Source organism: Notechis scutatus, chromosome 3 (genome assembly GCF_049901735.1).
Source record: "Notechis scutatus isolate UNSWTSFEM ecotype Mainland chromosome 3, rNotScu1.2, whole genome shotgun sequence".
NCBI classification, from domain to species: Eukaryota; Metazoa; Chordata; class Lepidosauria; order Squamata; family Elapidae; genus Notechis; species Notechis scutatus.
Genome location: NC_142011.1, coordinates 34,350,012 through 34,372,782, shown reverse-complemented (window position 1 = coordinate 34,372,782; position 22,771 = coordinate 34,350,012). Strand labels below are relative to the sequence as shown.

Below are 22,771 nucleotides of genomic sequence, written 5' to 3'. Positions count from 1 at the left end.
GCCCAGTACCGGCATCACAAAATGATCCGCGGCCCGGTACCGGCATCAGCACGCATGACAAGGCAAGGCGAGCCGAGCGACCGGCCAGCCAGCCGTCCCCCGCTTCTCCCCGCCACCTTCAACTCCTCCTTTGTACCTTTGTCGATGGGCTTCGGGACGGCTTTGGGACAGTCGCTCGGCTCGCCTTGCCTTGGGTGCTGAAAGAATCCTTGCGCCTTAGTTTTGTTCGAAGCCGCCCCCCCCCCTTCGATGAAACTAAGGCGCAAGGATTCCTTCAGGACCCAAACGCCGCTTTCCAACCGGAAAAGCTCACCTGGAAGCACTTTCTCATCGAAACAAGATGGCGGCGCCCAGCAAACTGGCGGCCCAGTAGAAAATGTTCCGTGGACCGGTACCGGTCCGGGGCCCGGTGGTTGGGGACCCCTGGACTAGAAGACCTCCAAGATCCCTTCCAGCTGTATTATTTTGCTCGCTTTTGTCCAGAGTGCAGAAAATGGAAGAACTCTAGACTAAGACTGGGGATATCCAGGTTCAAGGCCACCCTTGGATACAGAATTCTTTTTCTTTTTTTGGACTAGAAAGAATTATTTATTCTTTATTGGCCACGAGTGAGTAGACACACAAGGAATTTGTCTTGGTGCAAATGCTCTCAGTGTACATAAAAGAAAAGATACATTCGTCAAGAATTATAAGGTACAACCCTTAATGATAGTCATAGGGTACAATAGGCAATCAAACCATACTAGGAAACAGTCAATATAAATCATAAGGATACAAATGACAAAGTTACAGTCATACAGTCACAAGTGGGAGGGGATGGGTGATAAGGAGTGATGAGAAGATTAATATGCCGACTTTGTAAATAGTTGAACAGTGTTGAGGGAATTATTTGTTTAGCAGAGTGATGGCTTTTGGGAAAAAAACTGTTCTTGTGTCTAGTTGTTCTGGTGTGCAGTGCTCTATAGTGTCATTTTGAGGGAGTTGAAACAGTTTATGTCCGGGATGTGAGGGATCTGTAAATATTTTCACAGCCCTCTTATGGGATATGGAAACCCTCTGACTGAGTTTGAGCAATTTTTCCCTCTCAGCCAGACCAATCTCACAAGTCTGCTGTTACAGGAATAAAATGAAAGAAAATCTCTACAGAAGTCAACTTGGCTACTTAGAGAAAAGATAAAATATAAATGCAATTAATTAATAACTAAATACAAACAACGGCAGCAGCAGTGATGGGCTATGTATAGGTAGTCCTTGACTTACAACAGTTCATTTAGTGCCCGTTCAAAGTTACAACAGCACTGAAAAGAGTGACTTATTACCATTTTTCACACTTACGACCACTGCAGCATCCCCATGGTCATGGGATTTACATTTGGATGCTTGGAGACTGGTTCATATTTATGATGGTTGCAGTGTCTCAGGGTCATGTGATTCCCCCTTCTGACAAGCCAAGCCAGTGGGGAACCCAGATTCACTTAACAACTATGTTACTAACAACTGCAATGATTCACTTAACAAATGTGGCAAGAGAAGTTGTAAAAATGGGGCAAAACTTACTTAACAAATTTCTCACTTAGCAATATAAATGTTGGGCTCAATTATGGTCATAAGTCGAGGACTAGCTGTACTTACTTACGTACTTTGGGTGTAAAGGAGGAAAGAGAACATAATGGCAATGGAAGAAACAGAAACCTTGCCCAGACTTAATTGAAATGACTAAATAGGAAAAAGCTACTAAACTAATAGCTAAGACTATTCCATCTCACTATATGATTAGAACACTGTCAGCTAAGATAATAAGATAATATGGAGGCCTAGAGCTACTAATTTCAGTGTAGAACCTTTAAAGAAGTGCAGAGTTAAGAAATGGCTGTTTTAGTGTGTGCTGAATACCTGTGCTGCTTTGCTCTGTTTCTTCATCTGCCACGCGCATAAGTGCATCAAGAACTAGTGCATTGTCTAGCCAGGTGTACCACTCCTCCAGCTCTTGAAGAAAACTGGAAGTTCCCGTTGTTTCTGATACTTTTCGGGTTGCTAGCTTACACAGTCGTTCAATGAAACCTGGTATATTGAGAAGGGTAGCTAGGGCAAGAGGCAAAGAGAGACATATTAAATTGCTGAAAAACCTATGAATTATTTTAGCTAACTTATATGACTATTCCCATCTTAAATAAAAGAACGTTATAGAATTTGAGTCATCAAGGACATTTATTTTAGCAGGCAAGCAAAAAAGTGAAAACTTTAGGTAGAATTTAAATGAGAAATTATGCTCTTAAATTTCCCTGGGGAAATCATTTTCATCCCTCTTTTCTCCAAATGTTCTCCCCTCCCACCCCAGACCACATATGTGGACCCCTGGCACTCTGATATCATACTAATGAAATTTGGTAGAAAAATAGATTTTTTTCCTCAATTTTTCCACTTAGAAATAATGTTGAGATCGATAGCAGGAGACACCTAATTGGCAAAATATTCGATATCCACTTGTGGCCCTCCTCAAAATAGCACCAGCAAAATTTGATGATTCTGCCACTGAATTTCTACAACACTATTTTGAGCTGGGGAAAGGAAGTATAGAATTAAGACAGAAATGGAAATATTTGCTTTCCAGCTTTTCCCTCCCACTCCTAAAGAGAAAAAGCAGTCCCCACCCTTTAACTGAGTCATCACATGACCTCCAAAAGTTCAGATGTGGGAATTGTGCCTGTTAACTCCTTATTATAGATTACTTCTCTCTACAATATGCACACTTGCAAATTAGAAAGGAAAAAAAAAAAGCACTTCATTCTTTCCGGCTTTTTTATTTTCCTAACAGTTCTTGTTTGGAATATTTAACAATGAAAGGAAACATTTCACCTTGATTTATTTCTGCTCGAGAAGGACCCAAATTTTTTTTCTGTTGAGCATTTTTAGCAAGGAGTGTGTGTTTATCATCACTGCCAGTGTCCAGCTCTGAAATTGTAACAGCAAGGATCCTGCAGAAGTTCGCTAGCTGCTGTTGGTCAAAACTGGAGACCAGACTGGCGAGATTTGGGATATCCTCTAACTGGATCATTTCCTAAAAGGAAAAATTCACATGTTAATTGCTAACATTTCTTACATTCTGTTATTTAACCATTCTGAATAATTTAACAACATCTAAACAAATTGCTCTCAATACATGAAATCTATTTCAATTTTACGTGAAGTATATTAGAAATGACAAAATTCCTTAAAAAGGTATCAGGTGGGCATAGTTCAAATCATACTATTATAATCCTTGAAAATTTGGCACTGTCCTTTTACCACATCTGTCACAGCATGAGTAGTCTCTACGTGTTACCGAGCAAAAGAGATGCCCATGGCAACTCAGTGATTGCAGGGAAGACTCTCATCCTGTGTGGTTGTGGTATAGTTCATAGTCTTATCTCCTCTCCTATTTAATGTCTGCATGAATGTCTGCTGGGAGAGTTATATAGTAATTTAGGATGAGGCATCCACAATATACCGATGATACATACCCTGGTGGTGCAGTGGTTAAAGTGCAGGGTTGCAGACAAACTCTGCTCACAGCCTGGAGTTCGATCCTGACGGGGCTCAAGGTGGACTCATCCGTCCATCTTCCAAGGTTGGTAAAATAAGGACCCAGATGGTTGGGGGCAATATGCAAAATAACGCTGTACATTGTAAACTACCCAGAGAGTGCTGTAAAACGCTATGGGGCGGTATATAAGCCTAAATGTGACTCCTATTGTTATTCAGTTGTCGCCCAGGCCCAGCTGGAGGTGCTACAGAAATCTTGTCTTAGTACCCAGAGGCTCTCAAAGTCTGGATGAGAGAAAACAGGGTAGCTGTACCCTGAAACAGTTATTTTTGCCCATCACAGATCACCATCCACCATCGCTATGGTGTTTCTCAGGGAGGTAGCATTGCTCCTGAGGAAACAAATCTGTTTATTTGGAGATCCTCCTGAAATGACAGCTACTAGTGGAAAAGAAACTAAATCCAGGAGGTCCTTTGACCAGCTTCACCTAGTATGCCAACTGCAACTCCACTGAGGACTCATACAGGTAGTCCTTGAGTTATGAAAGCAATTGGGACCAGGGCTGCCATCATCAAGCAATGGGCTTGTAAAGTGCAATGTCACATGACTGTATCATTTAACCATGGTGATCCAGGCAGACCTGATTGTCACTGTAAACCCAAGACATGCAGATTCTTAGGTGGAAAGCGGAGGGAGTCCCAGGTAAGGCACATGAGGGTACCGCAGGGAAATGCAAGAGGCCTGGGAAACCTCACACAGGTTTCCAGTGAGTTGGGGTGCTACTTCAATGTGGCATGAGCTCAGGGAAGCTGAGAAAAGAGGGCACAGGTTTATGTTCATGTGCAAGAGCAGGAAGGCCCAGGAAAAGAGGGCACTGGTAGGTGCAAGTTAGCGATGGGTGAAGGAGGGTGTGCTGCAAGGCAACAAACAAATGCTGGGGGAGATAACACTTACCCAAGTGACTTGCGATCTTCCCTGCTGGTTTACCCATTGATTTTGTTTACGCAAAGCTGGCAGAGAAAGTCAGTAATCACATGACTGGGGGATGTTGCCAACAGTTTTAAGTGCAAGTTGTTGCCAAGCATCCAAGTTTTGTTCACATGACTGTATGGTGCTTAAATGGATGGAACTTTGAGGGTTGGTCATAAGTCCCTTTGTTCAGTGCTATTGTAACTTTGAAGAGATGCTGAATGAATGGTTACAACTCAAGGACCACCTGTATCCGTAGCATAATTTGCTTGGACTATTGCCAAGTATTCTATATGATGCTGCCTTTGAAGGCCATCAGAAAACTGCTTAACTTTTGAATGTGGTTGCCAAGAAGGATGATTTTCTCAGGCAATTAATTCATTAGTACGTGGGTGAAAGAGCCAAAAACTTTCTGGAATTAATGATCCCGTGCCTATATAAATCATTGATAGTTTCCAAGGATTATTGACAAACCTTTTTAACTCCAAGAATGTCTTCAATAAGGGTGGCTGTTTGTAGGAATGTCTTTTTATTTGTCATCAGCGTAAACAAGAAAAGCACAAAATCATTTCTTTCTGCCAATCGTTTAGTGACTCCTTCGGTCTACAAAATAAGAAAGCATTTATCCCAATTATTTATTGGCAATATCTCTGAATAAAATATCCACAATGTTATTCCTCAATTGATAATTCTTACAAGTATATTAAGGAGGAAAATAAAGCTATAATAAAAACAAATAAGGAATGTATGTTTCTGGATTCTCATTAAACTGTTCTGGATGACTGAATGGAAGAAGGGAATCATTGGTAGATTTACACTCTACATTTAATTGTTTAAACTCTTCAGCACTAGGTTAAAATGGATAAAGAGTTTTTCAGAAGTATTGATGTTATAAAACTAATTCCCCAAATATCTGTCTCATATTTGTTTGGGAGGATTCCCTAAATCTCTGAAGCCTTTATTATTTTGTGTATATATATATTTAGCAGAATGACAATATTGTATATAGCCCAATATTTTTGCTGATCATGCTGATCATGTTGATATTAGGAACAGTTAATTAATTGATATTGTTATTCTTATTATTTTATCTGCTATCCCATATTTCTGTATATGGGGCATTTAAGACAGCAACATAAACATAAAACCTAAAAGACTAGCTTCAACTGCAAATGTCTGATTGAAGATGATCTTGATTCCTTTCCTAAAAGTAGACTGCTTAGAGAGGGCTGTAAAGCACTGTGAAGTGGTATATAAGTCTAAGTGCTATTGCTATTGATGGAGTAGAGTCTATAGCTTGGGAACACAGTAGGAAACTATCAAAAGCAATCCCAAAATATTCACGGTAATGTATTTTCTAAACTTATTTGATGGAAAATAACTTTCAAACTGGAATAATATACAAAATACCAATCAATTCCATATTACTAAACTCTTAAATAGTCCTACCATTAGTGATATATCAACAAACCCTCTTTAAAAGATGATATTGAGATAAAATGCAGTTGCCAATGTGCTTATGTCTACAGTATTATGTAAAATTCTATACTTTATTTTTTAAAAAAATAAGTAAAGTTTTTAAGTATAATAAAACAAAAAAAAATAGTGTACAGAATATGACTTACACATATGCAGGAATTGTACAATATGCTTAAACAGTCCTTGATAAGGTCATCACTTACTGTAAAACATAATATTCTAATTAATGTTTTTTTGAAATACAGTATCTTAAGATCACTCATTCTGTCTATATTTCAATATATGTTATATAATATCATAAATACAAAAAATACTAATGAAAACAGGTTTTTCAGCTGTTAAAATCCAATAAACTGAGGGTTAATGGTATACTTGGGGAGGATTATAAGTAAATGGGTAACAAACTACCCTCAGTCACCCATCTCAATGGTAATTCCAGGATTATTATTATGGTGCCTACTTTTATGCATTTTAGATACCACCAACCCCCCTTTAAAAAAAAACAGTAACTATTTTGCTTTATCCCTGCTTATCTCTTCATAATGATGTTCTACACATATATTTGTAATTTTAAAAAATACTTTATTAATTCTTAATGGGTAGAATAGAAATAACTTATCTAAAAGTAAGAACAAATTTAATGAAAGCTCAGTGTAGACACACAACAATTGGAGGTACTAATTTAAATTCACATAGCAACTATAAGGCATGTTTTAAATTATTTGTGTAAATGTTTCCACAGTGACTAAACTATAATTTATCTTGCAATCTTTGGAAATAATGACAAATGTATATAAAAATGAGAGACAGGCAATTGGAATAATTGTAAATTCTGGTATTAAAACACTAACTTCATTTAACATTTTAATATATGGTTCAAAATATTTAAGAACTATTAGCTTAAAAGCTGTACATTTTAGGAATTCAGAAAATGTACAGTACTGGCAAACTACTGCTACCAAACCTGCACTTGTGACTGACATTGAATAAAAAAGAATTTATGACAGAGAATGACTTTTACTTACTCTTTTGTTTCTTCTTCTGTATAATAAATGTTGGCCTCATAAGTATTTCTACCAGAAGCTGTGAATTAGAAAATTACTTTGTTTACTTTAATAAAATAGCATAACAATTATTTGAATAGCAAATTCAACTGATTTTAGGCAAACTCTTCTTTTCTGTTGCACACACAAAACTTCAACTATGTAGTAGCACCTGGTTTATCCCCCCAAAATAAGAAAGACAAGGTTAAACTTGGTTAATATTTGGATAGGAGGCCATGAGCAGATCCTGGGATTATAACTAGTGTGGGAACTGAAAACATCCCCAAGTCAATGTCAAACTACTTCTGTATTTTTGCCAATTACTAGAAATTTAGTTATATGTCAGTAAAGTCATCAGTCTTGATTTGAACAAGACTTTATCTTACTTTAGAAAACATCCAATGCCCAAACTTTACAATAGTCTCTTCATAAAATTTATCATGTTTCAATAGGATATTTGTTTAATGTTTGGGCTCAGATTTAAATACACAAGCTTTTGGCTTTCTGCTTTCTCTTCTAATACAGAAGTTATAAGAATACAATAAAAGCTGTTGTGAAATAATTAATTTTCCTATTATATCTGGGTGAGGTCCAGCTAGGTTTAAGGTTCATTAAACTAGAAAAAGAAACCAACTTCACGGTCTAGTCAATAATCTTTACCCATTTCAGCAAATTGTATTGTAATTTTGTGAGGTAAAAAAGAATATTTTGACAACCACGTGACATTATAATCAGAGAAATGTAGATAGTTTACCCTGCTCTACCCTTTCCTCTGCCAGAACAGGTAAATAAACTATTAACCTTCTTTTCATATTCCAATTTGGAATTATAATTATTGGCTTCCAAACCAGCTAGTGCAGAGAAGCTAATTTTAAATCATGCGACACTTTAGTGTGATCCATTAGGATCATGTGTACATTTAACAAGAAGTACTGCCCTATTTTAAATATTTTTAAACTACATGTAATATAAAATAATTGTTGAATATATACATCCTAAATATGTTGTGCTAGTTAGCTGGAAAAAAAATCTCACTGCTCCCAAATTAAGCATTAAATGGAATCAGCTTTTATTATATTATCAGTTTACAAGGTAAGACAAGGCTACACAAGAGCCTGGACTAGTGAGAAGCAGATTTTTTTGCTTGTTATATCAAAGGTATTGAGAGAAATATGGGTTTTATATTGCCTTTATATTGCCTTTATAAAACATATTCCTGCCTTTTTTGTATTACCTCTCTTCCCTATCAACTTTAAATTCAGCTTTACTTTTGTTCAAACCAATTAAAAAACATCATTGTAAATTTATATTTAATGAGAGGAATATGCTGTTTCCCTAGCCTTGACCTTGTTCTAAATTTATGGATGATTTCTAATTGAGTCTGTCTAAGGCTATTATAATCATAAAACACTTTGTCATCTTCTATTAACTTGAAGTTATATTTAAGACTGGACATATGATTATAATAGGTATAATAAAAATGATACATCTCACAGCCTATAGGTTGCATCCTATGGACTAGAGACAAATTGCATATACTTCCAGATACTCTATGTTTACGCTGTAACTTTTCCACAATTCCAGTTTCTGAGTTGCGTCGCCTGTTAACTTTGCTAGCATTGAAAAAAGGTTGCCCAGAAGCCAACCAAGCCCAAATGGCTGGTTGGCAAACCACACTAGAAATTAATGAACTCCTATTTGAACACATGTTATTGGCTTGAATTAAACGCAATGAGATTGGGTGATACCAGATGGTTGGCCACATGGATAAGATGTAAAAAGACATTTTAAGGCATGTTCAAGAACTCCAGTTACTTGAAGGATTACATCAGAGATCCTAAAAGTACTATGCCACTTTTTATTATATTTGTTAGGATAGGAGAAAGTACCTGGAGGATAATCTTCAAACTACATTAGATAGCATAAATTACAAGTATCTTGCGCAACTTTGAATATCCTTGTATATTTCTATTAATGTTCTCACTCTTCTCAGATTTTACGGTATATAATCTCACTGGCTTTTAAACATATGTTCTTCTCTCCAAAAAAGATTTCAGAAGACCAAAATCCTTCCTTATAGTTCAAAAGATGACAGAGTATAGTGAAATTACAAAACGTTCATCTTTGTTATCCCATGCCTCCTACTCTTATTTGATACGTTATACGCAACTATGTCTCTTTTTAACCTTTCCTCTTCTAAGCTAAAAGAAGACAGTGTTCTCCAAATTACTATTTCTCAGGTGATGAGTCTTCACTTCCTGCCATGAACAAACATTCATATTTCCTTTCATTACCATGGATTAGGAACTGTTTCTGTACTGAAGGCAAAACTGACTCAGAGTATCACTTACATCAACACCTCCAAATAGGTCAAATGTATATGTATTTGGAAAAGTAGATTCTTGTGCAGATTTTCTTTCTTCTGTGACAAAAGCCATGGCTTCCATAGAAAGGAGGGGAGAAATTTCCTGGCAGAAACAAAAACAAAATTTTATTGTAGTTATGGTATGTTAGTATATTAAATTTCAAAAGGCCAATACTTTAAACAGGTTATGTTTAACTGCACTACAAATTTGGATGGCATGTCCCAAAATAATGGGTATTCATATGAAAAGTGCAGTTCAATAAAAGCAAATGTAATGGTTTCCCCTTAAGCAAAGACTCCTCTCCTCCAGGATCTAAGCTAGTTATGACTGGCCAAGAAATAGACCTTGGGTTATGTTAAACAGTCCAATACAGAATTTTATCAAGATTGTTAGAAAAAATAAAAATTAAAAGGCTACAACAGAGCTGAAAAAGGCACAGAAAGTGACAGACGAAATGTTCTAGTACAAGAGTCTCCAACCTTGGCAACTTTAAGACTTGTGGACTTCAACTCCCAGAATTCCTCAGCCAGCTTTGCTGAGGAATTCTGGGAGTTGAAATCCACAAGTCTTAAAGTTGCCAAGGTTGGAGACTTTTGTACTAGTATCTTGTTAAACAAGGGCTGATGGTTGGAAATTGCTGGAATTGAAATGCTACAACTGTACATAATTATGGTTTGAGGAAAACGGACATAATTTAGTTTTAATAATGTAGAATGAGATTTATTAAATCAAGTTTCATATATAGATATACCTTATGTACATAAAAAGGGGTTTGATAACAAAATCATTCTATATATGCTAATAAACAGAAATTTTAAATTGCTTGTTTAGCAGTGATAGCCTGCACTAGTCAGCACTATCTCTATTATCAATAGTTTGAAACATTTTAACCATGAAGAAAGGCTAAATAACAATGGGGAATGTTTAGTTTATGAAAAACAACTTAAAAATAATATGTAGTATGAACAGAGCAGTATGAGTTGGGACATTATGTTGACATCATGCATACAGAATATGCTACAAATATGCTAAAAATTTACACAGTAACTGTTGATGTTTAATTCACATATTCTAAATATATGAATATTATACAAAATTGCAATTTTGTAGTACAATGAATTACACAATAAGTTACTAATGCTGTTGATGATTGGCTTGTGATTAAGAACAGATTTAACACAGTGATGTTTGATTGAAAATGAGCAATAAACTTACCTTTAAGATGTTCTGGCACTGAGAAAAATCACTATTAGCATGACTAGTCTCATAGAGCTTTTGTAAGAGCAAAGGAATTCCATTCCACTTTGCTTGTTTGTCTCTTTCTTTTAACAAAGCTCCTGTGATCTGTAAGACAGAGTTTCAGATTCCAATTATTTTATCATTAAAGAATACTTATTACAATGCTTCCAAACTATTTAAATTGATCACTTCTCCAGTTTTTCACTACACCAGAAATTAATGACAATTTCTCACCTCATTAGAATTTGGGGTGCCATACATATATTTAAGTTTCTATTTGTGTTATCAAAAACACAGGAATTTACAAATTAATTCTAACTTTGAAAGACAAAATATCACATTGAAGATGATTGCCACATACAGCCTTCTTTCAATTCTTTGGCATATGGATCCAAATATTATTGATTTCTTTTTCTTAAAAATACATTCAAATGTATGGTTATAAAAACATTTTGTCTTATAATCACTCTACACTGAACAGATGATGGGAATATTAGCTATAGCATTAGAATTTTCATTAATGATAATTTGAATAATTATTTTTCTTTTTCACAATTTAAAATGAAATGTAGACAACTACTGAAAACATTTTAAATAATAAAGATGTTTGCCATTTGCCAGAGAAAATAGTAAATAAGTAGTAAATAAGTAGCAGAGGATTCTTATACTTATTGGGTTCTATTTATGTATCTGTCAATCATCAGTATTTTCCCTCTCGCCACCCTTTTTTTCATTAAAGTAACTGTAGCTTATGGAGGTAGCGGTCCTGATGCTGGATTGTTGCCCTCCTATGGCCTCCTCCATGTCTCCTGATGTACTGGCATGTCTCCTGGTAGCGCCTCCATGCTCTGGACACTACGCTGACAGACACAGCAAACCCTCTTGCCACAGCTCGCATTGATGTGCCATCCTGGATGAGCTATACTACCTGAGCCACTTGTATGGATTGTAGACTCCGTCTCATGCTACCACTAGAGTGAAAGCACCACCAGCATTCAAAAGTGACCAAACCATCAGCCAGAAAGCATAAGAATTGCGAAGTGGTCTGTGGTCACCAGCTGCAGAACCACTCCTTTATTGGGGATGTCTTGCTAACTGCCTATGCTTTCCACCTGTTGTCTATTCCATTTGCACAACAGCATGTGAAATTGATTGTCAATCAACGTTGCTACCTAAGTGGGCAGTTTGATTTCACAGAAGTGTGACTGACTTGGAGTTACATTGTGTTAAGTGTTCCCTTTATTTTTTTGAGCAGTGTATAATGCATTTAACATTCTCACAGACTCCACTTCAAACAGAACTCTTCCATCCACCTGCTACTTATACCTTAAATATGTATGTACCCTCTTAAGATATTTAATATTTAGACTTTAAAGTCAACTATTATTTCAGAAGCCTTTTTGAACTTCAGAATTGTTTCAATCATATCAGTCTCATATTTGAAAGCCTGTATTTGCTATTCTTAATGATATTGTTCATATCTATGTGTCTCAGCAGTTTCTGATCACAAGCACAGTATACTTCTTAAATTTATTTTCTAACTATGCAGAGAAGGAATAACTGCAGGGATTTTTCTTCACAAAGGGCATTCATCTGTGAAACAAGAACAACATTTTCTTCCCCCTCTAAAGGGCATGAGCCGTTGACTGCTATTTAATGCAAGGATTCCTTTTCTAAAGTTTTATTATTAAAGTTTTATAAAAATAAGTAAATGTAAAAGTCAGTCTTGCACAAACAGAACATAAATGCCCATTTAACATTATCAACTTTTGGGGGGATATTCTGGAAGAACTCATATTTTCATCTGTCTTTGAATTCCCTTTCTTTGCATGTTCTTTCTTTATAATTTGCTGACCTAATGGTAGAATCTTTCTTGCATTTGCAAAACATCTTGGACACAATACTTATCTACAAGACCGAATTAAAAATATAGTAAATAAATGTTTCTTTACAAGCCTTCCTTCCCTCCCCAGAAAAGCAGTAAGAACTTTGATTACAGCCTCTGAAAACCATGGTTCTTGCTGATACAAAATATCCTTCACTTTAAAAACTATTGTGACTCCCAACAATGGAGCTTTATCCTTGGGCTGGCAACATAAAGTCCACCGACTGTGGGTTTGTTTTGCATACTGTACTTGATTTTCTTGGGGCAAAGAAAATTCCACAATATTCAGTGCACACAAAAGTTTTACTTCATTTTATTCATCCATCTGGTGAACAGAAAGGAATTGCCAAGAGCATATATGAAAAAGGTAATATGAGATTGGCAGGGGCTATAAATATAAAATAATAATTATACAGTTATAATGCAATACAGGTAGCCTTTGACTTACAACCATAATTGAGAATTATGGTTGTATATTATGCCAGTCATTAAGAGGGTCACCATGTGACCAAGGCCAAGTTTACCTCCTTTTTTGTGGCAATGGTTAAGGGAATCACCATGATTGTTAAGCTAATGCTGCAGGCCTTAAACAAATCCCCAGAGTCAGTTTGGATGGTAAGATAGGTAACATATAAATATAATAAACAAATGGTCTTCACTGGGCATTTTCTGGAAGTAAATTTTTGGCAAAAAAAGTCATAAACTTGCGGTTACGTAATTCTGGGATGCTGAAAACATCCATAAATGTAAACCGGTTACCAAGTGGCAAAATGTGATCACATGATTTTGGGAAGGGGAACCAACTGTTGGAAATCCAGGTTGAAAGTAGCCCTGGGGTGGTCTGTTGTACTTTCAAATGATCGGAAGTGACCGATTGGAAGTCAAGGACTAATTATAATATAGATCAAAATTTAACACCAGAGATCAACAAAACAAACCACTAAAAGTAAATTAACAAATAAAATAGCTCAACTTCTATCAGCCCCCCAGGTGATCAGTGGGTATACTTCACATTAGTTCTTCCCCCCAGGGCCCACTGAAAAAGCCAAGTTTTATTGGCCTTTTTTTGGTTTTATTGGACTGGCTCTATATAAATCCAAAGAGCATATTGTTCCAAATAAGGAGGGCAGGGATTGAAAAGACAGCCTTTAGGGCCTTTCAATTATGACAGTCTCTGAGAGAGAGCCCCTTTGATTTGATTTTTTTGGGAGAAGGCAGTCTTGAAGCATCAGGCTCCAAGAGACTGCTGGCACCAGGACAGAATTTCAGTTACCTCGTCTGTTGGTCCAGAGGTTTAGGTGTAAAGATGTATAGATCAGGGGTCGCAAACCTTTTGGACCTCAGGGACCACCAAACTCATAATTTTAAATCCCAGGGACCACTTACTGGTTCTGTGGGCATGGCCTAATTTGTGGGTGTGGTTTGGTGGTCATGTGGCTGGCTGGGCATGGCTTGTATGTAAATATTATAAATATTTATATAAATATTAATTTTTTTATATAAAAAAGAGCAACTTTTACCCAAAATCAGGCAAAGCAGGCAGGCAGATTGAATTGCTCACAGAATCACAGATTCATTCAGAAATCTATCCATCTGCCATTGGCTAGCTCAGTCTGTCACATAAAATTTGCTTGCAAGCAAACTCACAAAATTAACTCACAACATACCATGTATGTAAATGTTGAATTTTTTATTTAAAAAAGAGCAATTTTTACCCAAACTCAGGCAAAGCAGGCAGGCAGATTGAGTTGCTCACAGAATCATTCAGTGATCTATCTATCTGCCATCGGCTAGTTCAGTCTCTCAAATTTGCTTGTTGTGAGTCTGCACTGAATAATAGAACCTTCAGTCCTAAGGGAGGTTCGGCTCTGCTTAAAAGCAGAGCTGAAGATCTAAAGACTAGCTAGAAAGCAAGAAATCCAACCATTTCCTGCTTCCTAGTTTATCTAAATCTCCCGGCACAGAAGAACAGATGATGGTCGGAAAAGGGAAAAATAGCAATTTAGCAGGCAAATTTGATGAGTAAGGAGTGAATGGGCGGGGAGGGTTCCCGTGGGCCATGTGGGCTGGGCAGCTATGTGTTTCTGCGCAGCCTGGATTAATTGCTTTGGGGGGGGGATGCTCTGGAGGTGAGATTTCTCTGCAGCCCACCAAAATTCAAAAGGATGTATTGGCCCACTGGTTGGAGACCGCTAGTATAGATGAAACTAAATCTGTGATAACAAATAATCTCCCCTTGTGCTTTCATACAGAAACTAAAGAAGGCTGGAGAAAATGCTAAGTATCTACAGTATAGCACTTCGTACACAAGGGGCTTAAGACTGATTTTTTTTCCTTTTCTATTGGAAGAAACTGCCCCATCATGGAGGAGGAGAAAAACTGCAATTCCCAGCTCTAGAAGATGGCTCAAGAAAATAATTATGATTGCTAGTATAGGTTGACTAAATGTAGACATACACAATTATGCATCTTTTTAATACTGCCATTTGCAAAGTGAGAGCCATCAGAGAACCCGTGGCACATAGATGCAGCAAGTAATCCTATTGCCAAATATTCTGAATTCACTAGTGGAATAAAAAGTATTCTAGATAATATTTTAAGTTTATTCCCTTCAAAGTAATATCACTATACATACTTATCCTCTTATGCCAACAGTGCTTCTATATGTAAAGTTTTCTATAACACGCAGGACTTGAAAATACAGTTGCTATTCAAGACAAAGAGGTTCTGTATACTGAGATAGGCTATATTGTGTGACCTTAATTACAACTGCCTTCAGTACCAAGCAGATGGGAATCATTTACAGAAGAGAGCCATTGATATTTATTCAGGGAAGTTTATAATGACAAATATTTTGACTGAAATGCTGAAAATTATAAATCTAACAATCTAGCATCAGTAATGAATTAAATAGATTTAAGGTACTGTATTAAGTTCACTGCTGATATTAGACTACTTCCCACTTTATTTTATGCTGATTCAGCTACTTTGGGGGTTCATCCTCCAAAATATTTCTGCCCATTCTGTGATAGCCTCTAGGGCAGTGATGGCGAACCTTTTTGGCACCAAGTGCCGAAAGGTTGTGCAGAAACGTCGTGCGTGCGCGCGCTTGTCAAGGCTGCGCTCTGGAAAAGCTGAAGTTCCAGGTTCTAGCGTGCATGCATGCCTGACAATCAGCTGGCCAGCACGCATGTACAGGCCAGTTTTCGGCACTGTTGCACATGCAAAGGGATCATGCTCCGGAAAGCGTTCTGGTGCGCATGCGCATCCGAAAATTAGGCAGCTGGCACACATGCGCAGGCCGGTTTTTGGCACTGCTGCGCATGCAAAGGACAGCTGATCATCATGCGCACATGCACGCCAGAAACCCAGAAGACAAACAGCAAAGCTGCGTGTGCTGGGCAACATAAGCTTTGCATGCCACTTTGGGCATGCGTGCCATAAGTTCGCCATCATGGCTCTAGGGCAGGGAACTCCAACCTTGGCAACTTTAAGACTTGTGGACTTCAACTTCAGCTTTGCTGGCTGAGGAACTCTGGGAGTTGAAGTCCACAGGTCTTAAAGTTGCCAAGGTTGGAGACCCCTGCTCTAGGGAGTCTCTGTTTGTGATACCATCCCAAGGAGAAGTAGAGATAGATTAGAAGATAGGCTTTCTTGATGATTGCCCTGTTGTCATGAAATTAACTGCCCTAAAGGCATTTTGTCCCTTTTATTTTTAGCATTCAGGAAGGCACTGAACTCTTTTTTTAAAAGAAGCCATTTGCTATTTGAATCCAATAATGTTGAGCAACCATTCTTATGCTTTGATGTTGGGAAGGGTGTTGGAAATATAAGCTTTTTTCCTAAATTCTACATGGCCCAGAGTTTTGTTGACAGCATAATTTAAGAAATTTGTAAAATAAATAAATACCATTGTTCTCATTTTTGCAAAAACAAATGTTTAATGCCAGCCACCATGTACATGTAATGCAACAAATGATTTATATGTTATGTGTTGATATAAATGGTATCAGACAGATTTTAAGACATTCTGATGTTTCATCTATGCTAAACCCCAACAAATATTATAATTAAATACAAATAGATCTCACTGCAAACATAAGTTTGCTATAAAAAGCAACTGCAGTGGAAGTGTGAGATACAGTTTAAACATGATTACAGCTACAAAATATCATGTTTTAAGCAGTGATATAAGCATTGCCTTTTCTGTTGCTTATATAATAAAATATTTGTTATCCATTGTACATTTCATACTGGTTAAAAGTATCATTATAAAATTCACAATCTACACTTTACTAGAAGAGATATTGTACAAGAGGATTGGAATACTTTTGTTCTGTAAAACTGTGACAGGTTGAAGTACCTGGCTGAAGAAAATAGTATATATTAGAACTATTAAAAGGAGTTTAATTGTACATATTAAAATATGGCATTAATAGAACTGCACTAAATCACTAATACATGAATGTTAATGACATAAATTACTGAAAGTCAATTTAGACAGCAGTAGATGTGAACATGAATAAAATATTTATGTTCAAGGATAATATACAGAAACAGAATCCTATGTTTTTCGAAACAATAGCACCCATTTAAAGCAGGGGTGTCAAACTGGCACCCCAGTTCCATGAAGGTGGAAATGTCACAAAACATCACATGACAGCAATGTAACACCATGGGTTTGACACTTGTGATCTAAAGCAACATATACTTAAATTACAAAATCAATGTTTCAATCTCATCCAACTATAACTTTCTCTAACTTTTCTTCCTTTCTACCATTCATTTTTCCTTCATGTATTTTTGTAAATATACTAAAAATTAAGCCACATCATTTCTTACTTCCTTTCTGATAAAATATTTTATAAATGATCTCCATTTTAGAATAGACAGAAGAGACCTTGTGTCCTAGTATTTTAGATGAGAATTGTTGGAAACATAAAGACATATAAAGATGATTTCTAGGCAATGAGAAATACTAACAAATTAAAAAGATAGATATCTAACACAACAAATAAAAAGCTCCTAAACTATAATGCCTTATTCAAAAGGAAGACATATTAAATATTATTAACATTAAACTAACCTATCATGAAGCAAAAAGGAAATGGAAAGACAATAAGGAAAGGAGCCAAAAAGAAAATTCTTAATTTTTATTTATTCATAGTATAACTTAACACACCCAACACAACACTGATGGTTACAGGGAATTAGAATAATTTTTTCCTGCCTGTCTGTAAGCCTAAGCTAGAAAAGCTACCAGTAATAATACCTCTAAAGGAAATTAAAAAGTGGAAAGAGTTTTTGATTCATTCCACTGATGGTTTTTAAACTGAGGACAGAATAAAAAATGTTGCAAGTTGTCCCTTCCCACCATTTCAGGTCAATGAGGCCTGAGATACTGTACATTTATAGCACTGATTAAACACTGATAATTAGCTTTGGAATGTGGCTATTTTAATGCCACCCAGATGTTGGTAAGGGATTCTCTAAAATTCTAATGCAGAATGTGCTCTGAAAGATACAGAGGCAGGTGGCAACTCTAAAAAGCTACCCCCGGGCAGTGCTGGACATGTTAACTCCCAATACATCCTTTTGAAGTTTTGGAAGTTTGGCTCGAGACTCATGATTTAATTGCAATAACTGCCGGAATCCTGACAGGCGGGGCTAAAAAGATGAGAATGTTTTGTTATACTAGTATTTTCATCCTCCTTATAGAAATTTAAGAATCTCATTAGTAGTAACATAGCCAAAAGTATGGAAACTAAATCAAATATATTGGTAAAAGACTGTTATATGTCCAACAGATATATGGGTGCAGTAAGGTTAAAATGACCTATTCAGCTAAAAAGTTTCAATTTGTAATCTGAAGATGTATTTAAGATTTAAGCGGGCTTTACATGTCTTCTTTCTAAAAACACAGTACTGTATCCACTGAGAAATAAAAATAGAAAATAGTTGTGTGATTGATTGATACACAGTACATAATATATATGGATTTCAGTTATATCAGCTATTTCAGATTTGCTATAGCTCAATCTTTAATATTAACCTTTCTAATTTATCAGCTATTTCAGATTTTCTATAGCTCAATCTTTAATATTAACCATTCTAATTTCTATATGAAAGCATATTTAAACTAAAGATTTTGTTCTGGTGGAATAAAATAATGACTTATTTTCTCCCATTTCCCCATTTTTCTTTTCCAATCTTTTAAACAAAGCTAGCAAGAGCAGCTCCTTAATCTAAAATAGGAGTAATGTAATTTACAGCCACTTATAAAATCTAAAAAATTAAGTGATAGAGTTTACAGCTCTATCACCACCTGCAAAGAATAATTTAAATATGCAGTATAAAAGACTATGGCTGCAAAGTAAATATGAAAGAAACAGTCAATAACTCTAACAAAAGGCAAACTACAATACAATCTGAACTAACAAAAGGCAAACTACAATACAATCTGAACTAACAAAAGGCAAACTACAATACAATCTGAACTAACAAAAGGCAAACTACAATACAATGTGAACTAACAAAAGGCAAACTACAATACAATCTGAATGCGTGTGGGGAAACATATCCCATAGGTATAAAAACCATTAAAAAATCTAAGACCTTAGGAGAAACTAAGTATGAAGTATAATGTCAGCTTTTCCATACTGTTTTAAAATGACAACTTTTGGCAGTTATAACTTAAATCATGCCTCAGAAGTGGTTGCATATCATTAAAAAAAAGGAAGGAAATGTAGCCTTATTATTAATACTACCATTTGCTAAATTTCAGTATTTCCTTTTGGGTGTAATCAAAAACAAGAAAGATAAAAGGAAGAAATAACAAGAATGTACAAGTGAAAGAAATATTAAAGAGCTTACTGTTCATTGCCACTGCAATGTAATATACAATTAAAGCAAATTCAGTTTCATTATCTGAGCATCACTATTATTTTGGCTTTTTTTTAAAAAAAAAAAAGATTGAATTTTGAATGTATTATTTGAGTGACAGAATTATGTATCTTTTCATAGGAACTGTCCATTGATCTATAGATCATTCTCAGTTTTGAATTATACAGATAGTCTGGTGGGATGTCTGAATGTGGGAGAGCAAGCCTAAACCCATCAAATCCAATTAACCTGAACACCTGTAATAGGATGCTGAACATCAGTCACTGCTAACCTTCTGCTCTGGTACATAAACGTCAAACACAAACCAGGAGCAGGTCACAGCAGCAATTCCTGGAAGCTCAGGAAGCTGGATGGGTGACTTTGGGCTAGTCACTCTCTCAGCCCAACCCACTTCACAGGGTTATTGTTGTGGGGAAAATAGGAGACATATCCTATTTTAATTTCCCAGTATTGGGTATGTTCACCAGCTTGAGTTTTTTATGTATATGAAAAGTGGGATGAACATATCATCATCAACCGGAATGGGAGTTAGCATTCAGGCACCTATTGTGTACCTTGCATACAGAGTAGAAATGCTAACAATTCTCAGAACCCCAACTCCATCTATCCTTATATTATGATTATGATTATCATTATTATTATTGCTAAAATCGACCAGGTTCCCACCTCCACACAAAAGCTGTCGCCCTACCCATCATCTGAAAACAGACGGAGTCTAGCTGGCGCATCTTCTTTTTCTGCTCATTGTTTCCCTCCGAATAAGGAGGGCGTAGCCAGGGACAGCGCAAATTCCCCCGAAGCAGAAGGCCTGGGACCGGTCGTCCCGAAACCCACACCCCGGCTTGGCCCAGCCACCCCGCAGTGTCCAGCCGAGCCTGTAATACCTGTGACCCCCGCGTCAGGCCCCGGCCGCTGAGCTGTGCATGCCGAAGCTGGGCCAAGATGTTGATCGGCCCTCGGTTTGGTTCACGCCGGCCGAGCGTGCAGGCAACGGGGTCCGTTGCTGGTGATAGCGCCGGCAATGCAGCTCCCGCACCCCCTATAGTGGATGCCATAATCGGTCTTGCCCCGGCCAGACGCAAACAGGAAGCTTCTCTCCTCTCGGAGCTTTGTTCGGGGACGCCTTCCGGTCGAGATGAGACGGCACAGGAAGTATTCTTATTCATATAAGGGATGATGGGAAATGAAGTCTTCGGGCATAACTAGGTCACAGTATTGTACTGTACTGTATACTAAGAGAAGGCAATCGCTGTGAGCAACGTCAGCAGAGAAAAACGCTGCTATTATATCGTCTTCCGCAATGAAAGACAGCATGGGTCTAAGTCTACATGGAGGGAAGTAAAAAGTGGGATGCCACAAGGTTTTATTTTCTGATCTAAGTATTGTACATAAAATTACCTACCTGTCAATGAATACTTCGGCTTCAACCACAATAATACAAGAGCACACAATAGATACAAACCCAAGGTAAACCGCACCAAACTTGATTGCAGGAAATACGACTTCAGCAACAGAGTGGTCAATGTCTGGAATACTCTACTTAACTCTGTGGTTTCTTCCCAAAACCCCAAAAACTTGAACCTTAGACTGTCTACTATTGACCTCACCTCTTTCCTAAGAGGTCTGTAGGGGGCATGCATAAGTGCACCAACGTGCCTACTGTCCCTGTCCTATTGTTTTTCTTTTTAAAAAAATTCGTATCCATTTCATGTATTCATAACCATGTTTATATTTATACCTGTTACCTAATACTTGCTTGACAAATAAAATAAATAAAAAAGGTTCTGTCTTAGGCCCAGTACTCTTCAATATCTTCGTTAATGACTTAGATGAGTGAATAGAAGGGGAATTTACCAAATTTGCAGATGGATACTAAGCTGGCAGGAATAGCTAACATCCAAGAAGATAGGCTCAAGATCCAGATGGATCTTGACAGACTAGAATACTGGGCCGAATCTAACAAAATGAAATTCAATATAGAGAAAAATAAAGTCCTACACTTAGGCAGGAAAAACCAAAAGTACACATATAGACTGGGTGAAACTAGGCTCAATAGCAGTAACTGTGAGTCTTAGTGGACAACCAGCTAAATATGAGCCAGCAGTGTGCAGCAGCAGCCAAAAAAGCTAATGCAATCCTTAATTGTATTAACAGAGGGATACAATCAAGATCAAGGGAAGTACTAATATCACTCTATAAAGCCTTAGTAAGACAACACCTAGAGTACTGCATCCAGTTTTGTTCACCACATTATGAAAAAGATGTTGAGACTTTAGAAAAAGTACAGAGAAGAGCAACCAGGATGATTGGGAGACTGGAGACTAAAACATATGAAGAACGGTTACAGGAACTGGGCTTGGCTAGTCTAGTAAAGAGAAGGACCAGGGGAGACATGATAGAGGTCTTCCAATATTTGAGGGGCTGCCACAGAGAGGAAGGGGTCAAGCTATTTTCTAAAGCACCTGTAGGCCAGACAAGGAATAATGGATGGAAACTGAACAAGGAGAGATTTAACCTGGAAATAAGGAAAAACTTTCTGACAGTGAGAACAATCAACCAATGGAACAGCTTGCCCTCGGAAGTTGTGGGAGTGCCATCGCTTGAGACTTTCAAGAAGAGGTTGGACTGCCATTTGTCAGAAATGGTGTAGGGTCCCTTCCAACTCTGATTTTATATGTAACATAAAAAGAAACCACCGCCCAGCTTTTAAATCAATTACTTCTGAATTACCTCCCATTTCACTTCCATCTTTTTTGCCCCAGTCTTAGAGCTTCTTTGCTCAATGATCGTATAAATTACTTATAAGCTTCTTAAACTCACCAAGGTTATGTTAATAGTTTTACTATAGTTAAGAATGAAAAACAATGAAATCAATGCTTGGGAAACTATAGTATTTTAACATTTAATTTGAAAGGTGGAATTTAGCATCTCTGTATCTGCAGATTTACGTTTGATGAGTAGATTGTCAGAATACCTGTATCTTTTCCTGAGCTCACACAGTAGCCTTTACAACTGACATGATTTCAGAAAGGGCACATTTCACTGGCAGCATTTAACAACTGATAATATGTGCTTATTCATGCACTCAACATCTTGTTTTGTCTTCCAGATCTGAATCTCTATGCAACCCTACTGAGCATAGTTTGAAATCTTCTGAAATTTATACAAATGGATGAGGTCCTTTAATGACATTTCATGAAGGAAGAGATCCTAAATCTAACTCAATTTGTGCCAAAACATTCGTTCAAAAATTGCAAGAGGTAGATTTGTAGCTATATCTTAATTGGTCCTTTATATTAATATAAATATATTAGTACAAATTCATTCTATATAATTAGAACACCTATAGCATAGGAGCTCTTAT

At 36.9% G+C, this 22,771-nt stretch overlaps 1 protein-coding gene across 1 annotated transcript in view; it reads right to left on the bottom strand.

Moving 5' to 3' along the window:
* The window catches only part of TRPC4AP (transient receptor potential cation channel subfamily C member 4 associated protein), a 34,979-nt gene extending 14,421 nt beyond the window's left edge, over window positions 1–20,558 (bottom strand). The window contains exons 1-8 of the mRNA XM_026684004.2: window positions 20,292–20,558; window positions 10,596–10,724; window positions 9,366–9,482; window positions 6,997–7,054; window positions 6,118–6,173; window positions 4,967–5,095; window positions 2,857–3,058; window positions 1,894–2,082 (exon numbers count right to left, since the gene is read on the bottom strand). Of these exons, the coding sequence (XP_026539789.1) occupies window positions 1,894–2,082; window positions 2,857–3,058; window positions 4,967–5,095; window positions 6,118–6,173; window positions 6,997–7,054; window positions 9,366–9,482; window positions 10,596–10,724; window positions 20,292–20,462 (1,051 nt within the window). The 5' untranslated portion in view covers window positions 20,463–20,558. The remainder of the gene's footprint in view (window positions 1–1,893; window positions 2,083–2,856; window positions 3,059–4,966; window positions 5,096–6,117; window positions 6,174–6,996; window positions 7,055–9,365; window positions 9,483–10,595; window positions 10,725–20,291) is intronic.
* Between the last annotated feature and the right edge of the window lie 2,213 nt (window positions 20,559–22,771).